This window comes from Erpetoichthys calabaricus, chromosome 1, assembly GCF_900747795.2.
Source record: "Erpetoichthys calabaricus chromosome 1, fErpCal1.3, whole genome shotgun sequence".
NCBI lineage: Eukaryota > Metazoa > Chordata > Cladistia > Polypteriformes > Polypteridae > Erpetoichthys > Erpetoichthys calabaricus.
Window position 1 is genome coordinate 244,629,368 of NC_041394.2, and position 17,077 is coordinate 244,646,444.

Here is a 17,077-nt window from a genome sequence, read left to right on the forward strand (position 1 = left end):
AGGTTAATTTCTTTTTGAATTTATTGGCTTTCACCCCAACTAGCCTCACAACCATAGTACAAAACAGTAATGAATAGTAACAGTAATGATATTTAGTCTGTTTGGTTCCTGAAGTCTTGAGGGCTGGATGTGATGCTTCAAGTGTACAGGGCCCACAGAGAGGTTTTAGTGGTAAATGTGCAAGGAGAGCACACTTTATGTTCAGTTGTCCATGTCTTTCAAGGTCTCACACAGTGATCCTCTCATACTCGCATGAAATTCAGCTGCTGAGGGTTAGTGATCAGTTTACTCCTTAGGTTCTACAAGCTGAATGCATGCTGTTGCATGGGGTCTCTTTTGCTTGTGTTTCATTTAGTGAGGTCGAACTCTAGGCGGCTCATGCAACAAACTCCATTTCAGTCTCCCTTCTGTTGCTGGAGCCCAGAATTAGAGTGGTGGTCAAGCTCTTTGTGGACAGCCACACCCTAGGCAAAAAGGAGTCTGCTACAAAGCGCAGAAGGCAAGCCCAGGCAGAGCAAATACAGAGAGCAGAAAGATAGTGCTTTCACATGTTTGTAAAGTAAGTAGAGGACATTGGCAAATGTGTCCTTGAGTGGACATAAGTGAACCTTTTGGAAGTTAATGGGGGCATAGATTTCTTTATCAAGGATTGCATAAATGTGTTATGGCCACCCTTTCTTTCTAACCATACAATGAAACAGGCTACTTCAGAGTCAAGGATGTGCCAGCAAGAGTCTCATTCAGTTGTGATTAATACTTCCTAATCAGATGGACAGAGTCACATGTTGCATGACAAAAGAGAGATTCCTCTTTTCAGTTTCACAAAAATCTTTTTAGTTGCTTAAGGAATTTTACTTTGGTTGATGGGGTGCAATCACAGGTTTAAGTTATCAGGCCTGAAAGCTGAAGTGAATGTCCCATGCCATAGGAACAGACTATAATGCCACTACCTACAACTTTGAACCTTTTGTCACTGAAGAGTGTAAATGTGCTTTGGAGAGAAAGAAAGTATTTACGGCCATATATTGTTTTTGCTTTGATGTGTGAGTGTGCTACATGGAGTTGGAGGGTTATTTATTCTAAAATAAACAGTTAAGAAAGAATTGTACTCACTTTTTAATGCCATGTGTAGCAGCCTTCCAGTTATTATATTCCTGTGTGTTAGGTGAAGACTAATCAGATTTTTTGTTATCTTTATACTTACGAGTATATTGTATTTTTGAACAGAATGAGGTATGTTGTCCATTGTAGTTGTAATTTTATTCATCTACTGTTTCATCTTATTTGAATAGAAAATGTTTTATTGTTCTGTAATGGGATTATTGTATTTGGCCTTCTCTTTTGTGAAGAGTAACAAAAAATAATATAAAACATTAAAAAGCAGGTATTAAATTTCATAATATAGTGATGTATTAATTTTGTATACTGCTTGCCTTATGAAGGTTGGATATACAGCATGTACTGTAGCTCTTAGGTATTTTAACTGTTAGTTTATTGCATGTAATCATAATCCTTAGATTATGTTTATCCTTCTTAAGTATGGTTGGGTTCATTACATATTTAAGAGAAAAGAGAATCATCCTGTTTTTAAATGTGAATGTTTTTCAGATTGTAAAAATGATTTAATACCATCCTTAAGCACCCAAACTGCAATGAGGAAATGGGCTTGGTGCTAATGCTATGATTTATTTATTTATCTAGATTTGTGGTATAATTTTTTTTTAAGTAAGCCTAAAAATGCAAATGCAGCATTACTGAGAGCAATATATTGCTCAAATATTTGGCCAGTCCTAAAAAGTCAAAAACTTTGATTAAAAAACCCGTGCTGTAAAAAGCCCAGGCACCTAGAAACTTTTGAAATCGTCAGAAAAAAAATTGATATGCAGAATCGGCAGTTTCATTTTGCGGATGTGCTCGCAACCCTTCACCCCATCTGCCCCCTCCCCCATCTATCAGCAGGTAAGCAATTTTGTGTCCTGCTCATTAACTTGGGGCCGCCTTGCCAGTTCTTTTGAGCTTCATTGCTGTAGCCTTGCACTTCTGGGCCGCCTCGCACTTCCGGGAAGAACAGACAGACAGACACAGCCCGAAAGTGAATAGTAGACATCACATAGTATATGTGTACCAAATTTCAGGTCAATAGTTCAAACGGTTTGTGAGCTACAGGTGATTTAAAATCTTGGACAGAGAAACAAACAGCCACGGTAGCGTATTATATAAGAAGATTTATTTCAGTAAGATAATTCTGTTTGCCCATGTAAATGAGCTGATGTACATTTGATTTCAGAAAGAGCCCCTCCTACCCCATATGTCACAATGTAAACTTTCATGATTCTTTCAGCACATCCCTCCTGTGGGAAATCTGTCTCAACCATTGAAATATGTTTAAAGAATTGTAAAGAAATATTTCAGATGGTCAAATGCAGCCAAATGATTAAATTTTCAGCATTTTAACCAGAGGTGTAATCTGTAGTGAAATTAAGCTTCCAGGTCTGGGTGTTGGCTGTGAAAATTCATGTTGGTAATTATTTTTTTTTTTATAGAAAACTGTAAATAGTATTGTCCATTATGTTTAGCATGTTGGTGGTACAAGAAAAAAAAGTTTTACCTTTTATTTATAGAAAGTATGGAATCCTATTCCTGATGCTCAAAAAATGTTACTCCATGATTTCACAAAAGTGTTGAGTTATTTCATAGACATTACAGCTGCAGTTGGTCTTCCGGTGCCAGCTATTGAGGGGTTGGTTAAGCACATGCATCACATTTAATCAAGTGACAAGAGTTAAATAGATGTGTTTTAGGTATTCATTTAATCCTGCATGTGCTGATGGGGAAAATGTAATCATTCCAGTTTGGGGTCACATGGAGACAGTGAACCCAGCAGCACTGGGTTTAAGGCAAGAAGCAAACAGGATGGATATTACTCCAGTCACTTACAGGGCTTAGTCACACAGCCAAAGAGTGTTACAGTATGTGTGCAGTCTAGTAACAAAAACCTATAAATGAAGTATCTGTTTAGTATTAATCCAGTTATTCTCTGTAGATATTTGGAAACAATGTGATCTGGTGGTACAACAGCTAGAGTTTATATGTTAAATCTTTGGGGGCTCAGGATAGAGATGAATGTTATTTACTTCACAGTGAAGCACATGAATCATTAAACTTTTTTTTAATAATTGAGAAGTATTATTGATAAATTTCCAGTATTCAGTGTTAAAGCAGGTAATCATCTGTAGTGGAGTACACTCACTGATACACCAATACATCCAGAACATATAAACCCCATGCAGACCCTGTGAGGCAGGAATGGTAGCTCTACACTGCCACTTTGCCTATGGTAAAACATCTCTACTAAAATTATTAAACGTTAATCTTATTAAAACTAAATGCATAACTAAAACATTTTTAACTCTTTTTACTTGTTTGCATGCTACTTGTGTGCTTAATCTCTCACTCAGTGGCTGTATCTAGACCAGGGGTGCCCAAACTTTTTCCTATGAAGTGCCAAAAATCAAACTTGACTGAGGTGCCGTGGGCCAAAAGTAAATTTTGCATCATATATCAAACTGCATTACAATAAAGTTGCTATGGTTTCCCCTTATTTCATAATATTTAAAATAAATATAAAACAACTTTAATCTGATTAACTAATGCAATTTTATTTGTAAAGTTTTGCATTTTAATGAACTTATTACAATAAAAACAAACAATCTGCAAGTGTTCAATGTACAATACAGTTCAATGCCAGACACACTAGTCAAGCTGTAAGCAATAATAAAACCATTCGGTTGCAATGTCCGTGACCTAATGAGAGATATGAAACTGGTCCTTATTTTTCAGAAGTTTTTCAAGATTGGGCTGTAGCTGACTTACAGACAAAGACAAGATATTTTGTAGGTGAGAGTCAGTTGGTTTGCTTCTGAGTTTACTCTTGTTCAAGTTCATCAGACTGAAAGTCTGCTCGCAGAGGTAGGTACTGCCAAACAGACAGCATCACTTGTGCCTGCTTGCACATCTTTGGGTACCTGTTTGCTGGGACACATTTGTAGAAGTCTGTCAAAGGAAGAGATGTGAACTTGTGTTTCAGTTCTGAATCACACTGAAGATCAATTAGTTCCATCTGAAGATCATCTCTGACTGCATCCACACTGATGGTGAAGGGTTGAGCAAACAACTCAAAGTCAGCAGTGTTGTGTCTGAAGTCCTCAAAGTGACTGTCAAACTCCTGGATAAGGTTGCTGAGAACAGCATCATATTCATGGACCTTCTCTTTCACCATGCCTACCTCTCCAAGACAGGGAAAATGGGCTAAATTTCCTGCATGTGGGGTGAGAAACAGAAAGAACAGTGTGAGATTGGAAGTGAAACGAGCAAAGCAGGCATGTAAAACAGAGGAAGAAAAAAATAGAATAACTGAAAAAAGGAGGAAATTATTATTTCATGACAATTTAAGAAACAAGCTAATTTTAAGCAAATTTTATCAGCTTGAAGTACAACAAAAACACAAATGCTGACATGACTGATTATAAATGCAAACTCCACATATAATTCTAAATATAATTACTAATAATATAATTATAATTGCACATAAAATTTCCTGAATATTATAACTGTAAATGTTACGGTTACCTGCTGAAAGATGTCTTTTGAGCAGCAGTAGTTTTTGTTTGAAGGCTCTGACGTGATCAAAAAGCTGGGTGATAATCTGGTCCTTTCCCTGGAGCTGAACATTCAAAACATTGAGCATCTCTGTTACATCCACAAGGAAAGCCAGGTCAGAGAGCCATTTCTTATCAGTGGGCACTTGAATATTACCATCCTTGCTTTCCTGAAAAACTCTAATCTCATTACGCAGATCAAAAAATCTCCGGAGAACTTTTCCTCTGCTGAGCCATCTGATCTCCTGGTGCTACAAAACATCACCATATTGCGCGTCCATCTTTTCCATCAGTGCCTTAACTGTCGGTGAGAAAGCGCCTTGGAGCGTATATTGTTAACAATTTTGACGACGTCACGCATCACATCCACAAGCCCGCCAGATTTAGCACATAGTTGTTCTTGATGTAAAATGCAGTGGTACTTAACAACTTTTCCTCCACATTCACTGACTTTCTGAGACACTAATGTAGCAAGGCCAGATTTCCTCCCTACCATTGCCGGCGCTCCGTCAGTTGTAATGCCAGCCATCTTCTCCCACTTTAATTCATTTTTTTCCAACACTCTCTCAACAGCAAAAAAGAGATCTTGTCCTTTAGTAGTACCAGAAAGGGTCTCAATGCCAGCCAGCTCTTGTGTCACTTCAAAAGTTTCATTTACTCCACGCAAAAATACCAACAGCTGTGCGGAATCGGATATGTCGGTGCTCTCGTCGCAGGCTATTGAATAGGCAGAGAACGCACTTGCCTTTGTCTTGATTTGCTCGTCGATGTCTTGAGCCATGTCCTCTATGCGTCGGGTGACAGTATTTCTTGACAGGCTAATTTGTGAGAACATTCGTACCTGAGAAGGACAAACTGCTTCTGCAGCCACTGCAAGACATTCCTTGACGAACTCTCCAGTAGCGAAGGCTCTTCCACTTTTAGCAATTAGAGCGGAAATCTGATAACTGGCCCGTGTGCCGCTTTCTTGTGCTGTTAAAGGAATCGAAGTTTAGCAAGCAGCTCGTTAGCCTTCTGTTTTCGCGCCTCACCGCTGTACTTTGAGAAAGCTGCAGAATGTTTTGTTTCATAATGACGACGGATATTGTACTCTTTTAAAACAGCAACCGACTGTTTGCAAACTAGACATACTGCCTTTGATTTGACTTCAGTGAATAAAAACTCGTCTTGCCAAACTTTTTTAAAATTTCTCTTGTCTGTGTGCCACCGCCTTGATTTCTCCATTATTGCGTTTGTTAATTTGTTGACGTTAATTGACGTGGAGTGTCACAAAGCAGGCGGTGCTGCACCTTGAATTGCGCATGCACGAAAAAAAAAATCAAATTAATTTACATTTAATTTAAACATGTAATATCAGTTTACTCTTTTGTAGTTCAACAATAAAACAAACAAAAATGTTATGTCAAACTACAAATGATGATCTGTAAGTACATAAATGCAGAATGGTTACTGGCAGCAGCATGCAATATCTTTTGACAAAAAACACAATAATTATTGCACAATTATTTTGTAAAATCGCACAAAACATTTGTGAAATAATGCAATTAAAAAAAAAATTGAGTGCCAGAAAAAACCCTTTGTAATAATGAGTGAAAAATGACAAACAATATCAATTGTACCGTATATAACTCTCCTGTACCTTTACAAACCTTTTTTAATTATTTTGTAGAGCTCTTTATGCTAATATTTGAAAAACTGGTGAATTCAGTTTTAAGAATGACAATTGTGTTTGTGATATGAAGTCTGATGTACTACTTTGGTGAAGTAAACAAAATGCTCCTTTAGTGTGTAAGCCTAATTTCAGTATACATTGTAAAAGATCTTGATTATTAAATGTTTTCTTTCACCAAATTAAGAAAAATTATAATGAGCAGACCAAGGTAGATTTCGATTTGTGAAAACAGACATTTAAATGTAGGCATTTGGCCAGTTCAAACAGAATTGTAAATAATTGTGAAGTAACCACTGCAGACATTACAACTCCCTAGTGTGTGCAAGTCTGTAATTTGTTTTTTCTCTCTATGTGTAGGAAAGTCACAGACCCCTGATGAGAGCTTTCCACCAGTTTTAACTCCTGCATCGTATACCATCACTCATATAGAAGACAGAGATCCTGTCCCGGAGGAGCAGGTGAACTTTATTCATTACCCTAGATAACACACTTACTTTATCAGAAATGAAAAAGATGACAATCTTTATGAGTGATTATTACAGTAGATAAACCCTTTTTGTCAGAAATAATCTGTTAAGATTGTAGGAGTGGTGCATCAGCATAATACTAAGTAGACATGATTATTAAATTCTCTGTTTCTCAAGTGGAAGTATACAGAAGTTCGAAGTAGAGGTAAGCTCTCCACCAGTGTGAGCACTGCTTTTCTTTGTCAGCACTGGAAATAAAAATATCAGCTAGAACTTGTTATAACTTACATTAGTAGAAACTCTTGTAAAGTACTTTGTACATTACATGACAACATTCAGAAAAGAAAAATTGAATGTCAGAGGTTAACAATGAAAATGTCAAAATTTTAGTGACGTTAAGAACTTGCATCCTGTACTTGTCAGTGTTTGTCATTCATCTGGGAATGGTTTTCCTGTGCCGTGTGTGATCATCTTTGGCACAAAGCATGACATCAGGTTGTTGAATTAAGTATTCTACTCTCAACATGCTATACAATACTTTTAAAATGTCTATAACCATTTGACCTTTTTCACATTTTGCTGCGTTATAGACTGAATATGCATATTTTATTTAACCTACAAATCCAATCCAACATGTTTGAACAAATGCCCCCACTGCAATTCTAATAGTAATCTTGAAGTACAACTCCTTATAATATTTGAGGTATAACTCATTATGCTCAAAATGATTGTTATTTGACTATCAGTTTTATTTTATCATTAATCTTATGGCATAAAAATATATGCAGAGATTGTGTCAACAAAGCCACTGAGATTGACACTGTGGACCTATGATGCAGTATAAAACTCTTCTGAAAAAAGGTAATTTTAAGAAGGAGCACCAAAGAATAAAAAATGTCAAGAAGTTTTGGAAGACCACAGATGAGAGGATTGCCATAAAAATTCAAAAGATTTCCAATATACCAAAAACTGAATACTCAAGTGCATCACCCAAAACGCTACCTATTCAAACTGGACGACCCATGAAAGAGGTGAGAAGATTCTAAAAGGCAAGTAACAGCAACATGAAAAATGCTGCAGACTTTCCTACATGGAGTTGTTTGGTGAATTAATAATGTGTCCATAGCAACCCAAGTGCCCCATGTATTTTGTATGTATATATGTAGAGTCCAGATTACCATGAAAAAGATAACATTAAATTGTGCTTTATCGTAGAATGTACCAGTTTCTCATGATATCTAGCTCATTTGCCTGCTAATATGGTCAATATAATCTATATGTTAAGGTGGTCTTGACAAATTGCCATGCCTGTACATAAAATTTATTGGAGTGGATTTAAATGACCTGATAAATTATATATTAGGCATCAGTGTGGAAAAAAGCTTGGACTTGTGTGGCATTTTAACAAAAATCATCACTAGTCACAAAGTATTAAGTTTTCAAGAGAGTACATGCACATGATCCATTTGTTCGATTTAAGGTTTTGAATCTGCATTAGTTATCCAAGCCTACTCTTAATTTTTATAATGGAGATGAAGTGTACCAAGGTCCCAATGTGAAAAAGGCCTTAATACTTACTGAGTACATTAACTTTAAAGCAAAAAAGATTTTAATTTAAGAAAGTGTACTTTGTTTCGGAGGCATGCTTGTGTCAAGCAAAGTGAACTGAAAATAATACATTTTATCACAGATTCTTGGTACTATTTTATTGAGGTAAGTACATATTTCTTTCTTTCTTGTCTGCAGGCAGCAACAGCGCATATTTCTGCCAGTTTCTTTAAGGGTTTGGGTAAGGAGAATGCAGCTCAGCTGCTAATAGGTGTTTTTCTTATTGAAGTACTTGCACTTAATCTACACCAGTGTGCATATTCCATTATGGGGGGAGGAGGCAGCTCAGCCAGAAATGATACTTGCTTTACAAAAATTAGACAATTGTTAATCTGTTTTTTCTACAAATAGAGCAGCAAATCACCAGTAGCTTCACATTTCCTCCTCACCACTAACTAGAAGGCCACATCAGAAGAACAAAGTGTGAATGTAGGACATAACAAATGGTAAATGCAAAACTACCATAGCATGTGAAAGCAGAATAATCTACTAGTTTCACTTTTGCCCAATTTCTTGCTGAAATTATAAATCTATCAGGTCTGTTCTTACCTATAAACAATCAATCACCATCACAAAATAGTCGGTTTTGTTTGGCTTACTGTTATAAGTAAATATATAATGAAAGCATAAAAAGTAAATACAGCATGTTGTATCTGAAACCAATATACTGAGGATGGGCAGATAAAAAGAAAGAAAAATCAAACTTTATTTGGCCTAAAAGGAAATTAAGCATTTTACAGAAGCTCAAGAAATATTGTAATAAACAACAATAATAATAACAACAACAACCCCACTCAAATGAATATGAGAATTACAGAAAAAAGAAGAAATAACTTCTGGTTGCAGATAGCAGCCACTGTGAGGCATTATAAAGATATATTGCCATTGATATAAAGATGCCTTGGTTAGCATTTGTCAGCACACTTCTGCAGAATAACCTGTGGGTTAAAAGTACATAATGTTAGTGTGCCAGAGAGAGGATGTGCGGCACTCTTCATAATGGCACTCAGTTCTGTTTTAATTTTTTCCTCAACTATACCAGGTTGAGTGTGCGTCCCATAACAGAGCCTGCTTTGGTAATCAGCTTGTTGATTCTGTGGGCGTCTCTTGAAGTAATGTTACCAGCCTAGAAATAACATAATTATTCTATGTTATGAGACCAGACCAACCTATCATTGATGTGGACCCCCAAGTATTTGTAGGAGCGCACCACCTCTATATCCACTCCATGTCTAGTGACCAAATATAGAGGCAGGTCAGGGCAGCCAAAGTCAATAACCAATTCCTTGGTTTTGCTGATATTAAGTTGCAAACAATTCTTTCTGCACAGAGAAGCAAAGTTCTCCATCTGTCTTCTATATGCTGTCTCATCCCCCTTATCAACACACCCCATTAATACAGACTCATCATAATGACCTGGTATTACATTTATATTCCAAGGAGTAAAGGGTGAAGAGAAAAGGAGACAGGACTTTTCCTTCTGGTGCTCCCGTGTTTCTCACATCCACTTCAGAGATCACACATCATAGTTCTTGAGCCTGCAGTCAGCCCAACAGATAGTCCATTATCCAGGACACCATAAGCTATCCACCATACAGGAAGCCCAAATGTAAGACAGCATGCCTCGGTGCTGCAATTATTCTGTTTCAGGAATTACTAAACCTGTTGTCTAGCACCTCCTAAATTCATTCTGTTGTCATAATGTCTCCAGAACAGCTATTTCTGAGGATCCTTCCATTATTTAGTAAACTGACATGCCATACAGGACATCTCATAACCAGAATCCATTCCAGGATAATTCACAATAAGATGTAATACTAGTCCTGAGCGTAGCTGGCCTTATTATATCTAAATGCCAAAGAGAAAGTCTCTAATTTAGGCTGCACCACTCCCAATTCTTGGTGGAGAAGAAGGGCTGTGGCCATGACTTTCATAGGCTATATTTTGACTTTCATTTGTAAGGAGGCAGATTTGGACTGATTATAGCATTTGCAGCTGCACACTAAAAAAACAAGTTCTGTTTCAGATAACTGCTATTATTTTTACTTGACTGCTGTTTTACAAATGGACATTTAAATACTGTACTTGGTTTCTTGTACCTGTTACTGCAGAAATTTGTTTGTGTACCAGACATATCATTTGAGTAACAGACTGTAATTCTTGTTTTGTTTTATTAGTTTTACATGCCTGCACTTTTAAAATAGTTACATTTCTCATCACCATAGCCAAGTAAATGATTTTACCACTGACAAGTCCGTTTCCATTTATAGCATTTTACTTTATACTATTTAAGAATTATAATTATGTAAAACATCCTATAACAAACTTATAAATACTTGAGTATGAAGTGCATTTGTTAAGCATGTGATAATTATTGCATTCACAGCTGCATCTCTCTGTAGCTGCTCACTTTATAAACAAGTGCTGCTTCAGGTAGCTGTCTGCTACTATTAATACTGTAACTAAACCCACCTCTTGTGATCCTGAGTATATCATTTAACCTCACTGTACTTCAGTTCTAAAAAAATATACTTTATTGTGGACTTGTAAGTCGCTTTTCTATAAAAAGAAGAGTCTTTATTCAGTTATTCCAAAGTCCAGTTTATTTTAGGTTTCAAATAGTAGGGAACAGAAGGCCTCTCAACCACTTATTCCTCCTAAGCCTGCTAGACCCACTAATTCTTGGTGCTGGATTTTGTGCACCTTATAGGAGCAACTTAATCTTTGCATTTCAGGTTTCTAAATACTGAAAAGTTATTCTGAAAGTTATCATGCATCTTTCAGGAACTCGAGGCCTATGTTGAGGACTGCGACTCGGACAGGGAGAACCACAGTGACTCTTTTGATTACATGTCTCCTGAGGAAAGGGAGCAGCAAAAGCGAGAACGGGAGGAGTCAAGAAGGGTCTTGCAGGAACTCAAATCTGTGCTCGGCTTACGAGCCTCTGAGATGGAGAGGCAGAAGTGGAAACAACTGCTGTTCAGCGAACAAGGTCAGTAAGCGCAGGAGGAATATTTTAGGCGTCCGATATACAGTTTGTACTGCACGTATGTATAGAGAGTAGCCAGAAATGTGAAAATACCTTAACAGGCTAGTATGTGCCAAAAGAACTGACTTCACAGTATGTACCATGATATATAGAATTCTGCAGTGTGTATTTTACACTGTTATTTGTCAAGAAAGTCAATCAGCTTAAATGTCGTGCCCAAATCATGGAAATAATTTGGAACTGTCATAACTCTTTGCTGCCGCATTATAGAACCCTTGCATATAGTGTTCTTTTAGTGTGTGTCACTTAAACATATGGCTGTTCTTAGATACCACTGGTGAAGGATGCATTATCTGTTTGTTCTGTATATTATAAAGTACCCAGTAGTCCATTGTCTGTATTCTTTTCACACACTGTAACGTTCAAGTTGATTGTGGGAGACAGTTGCTAAATTGTGCAATGTAATCTGGCTATACTACCCAGCTGAGTACAGATCCTGACAGACTGTGATCTCCTATCTCAGTCCCATAATGACAACAACATTTGAACATTAGTAGTCAATTTACTGAGCCTGTTTAATTCAATTTCATTTTCTTGAGAGCTAGAATCTGTCCTGGAAGCCATAAGTTGAAGGCAAGAAACAATCTAGATGTGGTGCCAAGTACAGCAAAACCTTGATTATCTGTCACTCGATTAACCATCAGTCTCTGTTAATTGTCAGGCCCTAAAAAAACATCGCCCACGCCAGCACCTACCTATTACCCTACTATTAATGCCTTGCAGCACACTGCGAGCTATGTACATTGGATCAACTCTCCCTTGTACTACCGCATAGTGTTCTTCCCCAGCACCTTGTGTAATGCCACAATTTTAGATCACAGTGTAAGTTATGAACCTTCAGTTTTAATAGCATTTTGTAGCTTTTCATTTTTGTTATAATTAATCTACTACACATTGTAATGGCTGAGAAATGTATGCGTGTGGTGTTGGAATTGTCACAAAAAAAACTGAAGTAATTAAACATGTACAAAATTGCAAAACTGCTTCAAGTACTGCTTCTATTTATGTAGAAGGAAGAACAATAGTGACCGATATATAAAGCGTGATGCCGACAAAATTGAAAAACGTGTCGATGTTAATGTTCTTCTCTATTGTAATTTTCTTTTTAAATTCTTTTAAACCATGTTTTGTTGCCACCAGGTTGTGATGCACACTGTGCAGGAGCAGAAAGGTTGGAATGAATGCTGTAAGTGATGGGGCTGGCTGAAGGGTTTCTGCTTTATATAGGGAGGACAGGCCTTTCAGAAGATGAGTAACAGAGGAAGTTAGGAGAAAAAGGAAGGTGCGGTAGAAGGAAGTTTTGAGATGGGAATGTTTGCAGCATAGAGAAAAAAAGAACATAACTGACAGGAGATAAATTAACTGGTAGGGAAAGCTTTCTTTTATTGTTTTGGAGGTGTGTTCTGTAACCAAGATAAGACAGGGCACCATTTGTTACAGGAACGAAGACACCAAGTTAAACATAGAAAACTCTAGTACCTCTGAGTTATTTTTGTTTATTAGGCTGGTTGTTAAAATATTATTTGAATTAATTAATTTTGGTAATACCGTATTATATTTTGTTAATATGGATTTGTTTTGTAAATAAATACGGCTATTTGCTAAACTAGTCTACTGTATATCATTTTTAAAGTTGTTGTTCTGTTATCCGTCTTTTCTGTTATCCGTCATGGCCTCAGTCCTGACTAATCGAGGTTTTACTGTACTAACCTTAGCAATATAACATTGTCAAACCAGTTTAGAGTTTCAAAGGTCCAGAGTATGTTGTGGCAGTATTGGGTTCTAAGTAGTCATTTGCAGGACCTACTCATGCATACCTCTACATTCCCTTGTATAGTACCAGTTTGGAATTGACCATTATCTCAACTTGCATATCTTTGGGAAGTGAGGGAAAAAGCCCATGCAGACATCCACAGAATGTGCAATCTCCACAGTCACACAACAGTTGGAAGCTGGAGTCAAGATCCACGATGCAGCAGCATAACCAGTCCTAACACCACATCATCACATGTGACATAAAGAAAAACAGGTCATATTTAATAGAACATCAGATTTTGTACATTGTGTGTCAAGAGGAAACTGTTACATTTTTGAGGGAATGTGGAGATAGTGATTAATAAGTATTGAAGCAGAATAAAATTAAATATCCAGTCAGAATCACATAAAACCAGCTTGTCAATTGTAAAAATGTATTCTTTGATGGGGAGCAGATCTATGGGTACTGCACTAACCCAGAACAAAATATGTTGGTTTATAACTGCTTACTAAATTTGTGGTTTCATACCAAGTAACAAAAGAGGAATCCTCTTCAAAAGAACACAAATTGAAAACACATCCTAGCTGCATCGCAGACTCTAGATTCTAACTACCAGGTTGTGTGACTTGCCCACTTGCCTGGTCTCCAGATAGTGTCTGGAGCACCACAGCACTCTTCTATCACATCCCAAGCAATCTCCTCCTTTGTGTATACACCAGCACTACTATTTACATGTAATTTGGGCCTTTAACCCAACTCGCTACCTAGCTCCAGTTTCCATCTGAAGCCTGTCTTTTTATAGCTACCACTGACTCCCTGGAGTATTCCTGATTACTGACCATCAGTTCACACCCAAAGAGCCATATGACCCGTGTTGGCTTTAGTGGGATGGGGGGGGCTTCGCAGGCTTTAGACCCTGATCTTTTTGTCCATTACATATATTGTCTAATGCAGCTAGCCCCTGATCAATTTTATAAAAGTGTACAAACATGCACGGGGACCCCCAGGAACCAGAATATTCCATTTTAAATAAATGTGAAAGATCTTGCCTGAAACCCCAAGGGGCCAACTCACCAGTTTACATCACCACATCCTTCCACATCAATTTTATATATGTGTAGAAACACGCGTAAGGGAGCTAAACATCAGCAAATCCTAGAAATGCCCTTGGTTGTCCTCCATTCTGTTGTCTTGTCCTCCATTAAATGCAAGAGGGTGCCCCCTGTTTACGTAAAATAGTTTTGCTGTCACCTGACAGCATGGAGACATAGTCAGCCTTCTGCCACTCCCCAAAAAGAGTAATAACTTCTGGGTATAACCCTCCAGTACATATGACATACTATCCCCGGGATGCCATTTATCAAAACTGGTACTTGGAAGGATTGTTTAGTGGCCATTGTGAGCGCCTCTTTTAGAATACAGACCCTACTGGGCTTATCCTCTTGTGTTTATCTGCCCCCTGTCCCTGACAGCCCTTACTGTGATATACTCAGTTGCAACAACAACAACATTTATTTATATAGCACATTTTCATACAAGTGGTGTAGCTTAAAGTGCTTTACAAGATGAAGAAAGAAAAGTTTATAAAAAAATAAAAGTATAAAAATATGATTAGGCAATACTAAATAAAAAGAATAAAGTAAGGTCCGATGGCCGGGAGGAAAGAAAAACCAGATGCCAGAGGGCTGGAGTAAAAAAAAAAAAAAAAAAAAAACAATTTGCTGGGCATTCTACCCAACATAATTGATCTAAATCAATTCTCATGGTTTTTAGGATTCACTTTGCAATCCTAAATTCAAATTTCTGCAACATTAAATAGGCAGACAGAAGACTGATCACACACACAACCTTTTTTTATACTTCTGTTTTGTCATTCACTTGTATGTTCATGGTAAAAATCTGTTTTTTGTTTGTCTGTTTTTTTTAAGGACATGTGAGCTGAGGACTGCACACAGATGGCAAAAATAAAAGTTTAAGAAGGGAACTCACACACTGAAAAACAAGGCTCTTCCTCGTAATCAAAATCAGTGTGGTGTTTTGCTTACCTTTTGACACTAACATTTAGTGGTTAGTATGGAGAATGTGGTCAGCTGGATGTGAAGTAATGGCTGCAGAGAGTTTTATCATTCAAGAGAGGAGTGATGGCAGACCATAATATGTAGGTGAAGTGGTTTAAGTCTGGTCAGGCTTTAGATGAGATAGAATAACGCTGGCTTTAGCTCACTCACTCAAAGAACATGTAGTGGTTGGTAATGTGAGTATCCATCACGTCAGTTCTTGGGACACATGCTTCTGCATATTTCATGTGAGTTACAAACAGAAGACGAAGGCATTAGTATTGGAGAGATGCCATATAAAGGCCTAGCAAAACTAAACAAAAAATAGGTTATTTCTGCTAAATGTACTAATGATTGAAAGCCTTTAAATTATCAGTCCTAATGACAGTGCCAGTGTGATGTGCATCTGGATGCCTTGCCTCATATCTTCATGGGTTTTTTTCCTTTGCAATTTTCCAGTGTTTCCTCCACATCAAAAATACATGCACCTCTGTGAGGAGGTGTGTGCCCTACAGCATGCGGGCACCCCATCCAGAAACTGTAGGAGAGTACCTGTGACTCAGAGTAGGATTAAATGTATAGATAATAGATGGATGTTTGATTTATCAGATTTAATGCAAGTTTATGGCAAAACAAAGTTAGTGCTATTTTAATAAAAATAGATAGATAGAACTTTATTTGTTCCCAGGTGGAAATCTGGCTTTTTACAGAAGCTCTTTAAATAAATAACATATTAAAAATATTTAGAAACTTTGTTGATTGTAAAGGAAATTGTGGGGATGTATTTGAATAGAGCAAAATGCATTACCATGACAGTCTCAGAGTTGCTTAGTCCAATTCATGGCCACTTTGGATCAAAAGGCCATCCCAGCCACGCAGGAAAACATTATCACATGGCCCACACACACACCTGGCCCCTCTCCCCCCACCTCCCCTACACACACTCATTAACATAAGGAAGGAAAACCAAAGACCCACACAGACACATGGAGGATGTGTAAATTCAACAGATGACTAGATTAGTGTTTCTTTAAAAAAAAAAAAAAATCTTGTTTTCCAATATTATAAGCATTTTCTTAAACTTGTAACCAAAGTGACAAGCCCTGGTGGCATAATTTATTGCCTTATTGTAGTACACATTAATGAGCCTTTCATAACTGACCCAAGTTACCCAGCTCAGGCTCACAGTGAGATGGTGCCTATCCTGGCAACACTGGACAACAAGGCAGGGAGCAGCCATGGACAGGGCACTGGTCCATCACAGACAGAGCCACACTAACTTTCCACAGCACAGTTAGAGGTGACACAGATGCCTTTTCAGCTGCATAGACCTCCTTTAAACTGGGCACATACCAGTGCTTCCCTAGTCGAACATTATTAGTTGGGCTTGTGGAGCCCATGATACACAGATCTGTTTTTACTGGCATTCATGTAGACAACAAAAGTCCATTGGCATCCCAGTGCTAATGTAATGGTCACTTTCAGGAAACTCAAGCAGCACCCAAAGTGACTTTGCTATCTATCTGTGGTATGTGCCATACAGCCCGAGTGCTCCATCTAAAACAGTTTTTTGATCTTCATCATGTCATACAGTTTCATTTGTTGGCTGCTGATACATGCAATGCTCATTTTTCACTTTCACCACATAAACATCCATTTAATTTATCTTCAGTGATCACTGAAAAATCATGGCCATTAAACTCTTTGGAAATGCAGATTATCACTTGAAGTTTTGACCACTTAAAGTATCACAGCAACCGTTGTGATGGAGGAGGCATTTACAGCATCTGGGCCATGGAAAGGCAGCACA

The 17,077-nt window shown here is 37.6% G+C and overlaps 1 protein-coding gene across 4 annotated transcripts in view; it reads left to right on the forward strand.

Moving 5' to 3' along the window:
- The window catches only part of vezt (vezatin, adherens junctions transmembrane protein), an 89,069-nt gene that overhangs the window by 65,487 nt on the left and 6,505 nt on the right, over positions 1-17,077 (forward strand). For all 4 annotated transcript variants that reach the window (XM_028813433.2, XM_028813443.2, XM_028813468.2 and 1 more), the window contains exons 10-11: positions 6,688-6,788; positions 11,190-11,397. In XM_028813433.2, the coding sequence (XP_028669266.1) occupies positions 6,688-6,788; positions 11,190-11,397 (309 nt within the window). The remainder of the gene's footprint in view (positions 1-6,687; positions 6,789-11,189; positions 11,398-17,077) is intronic.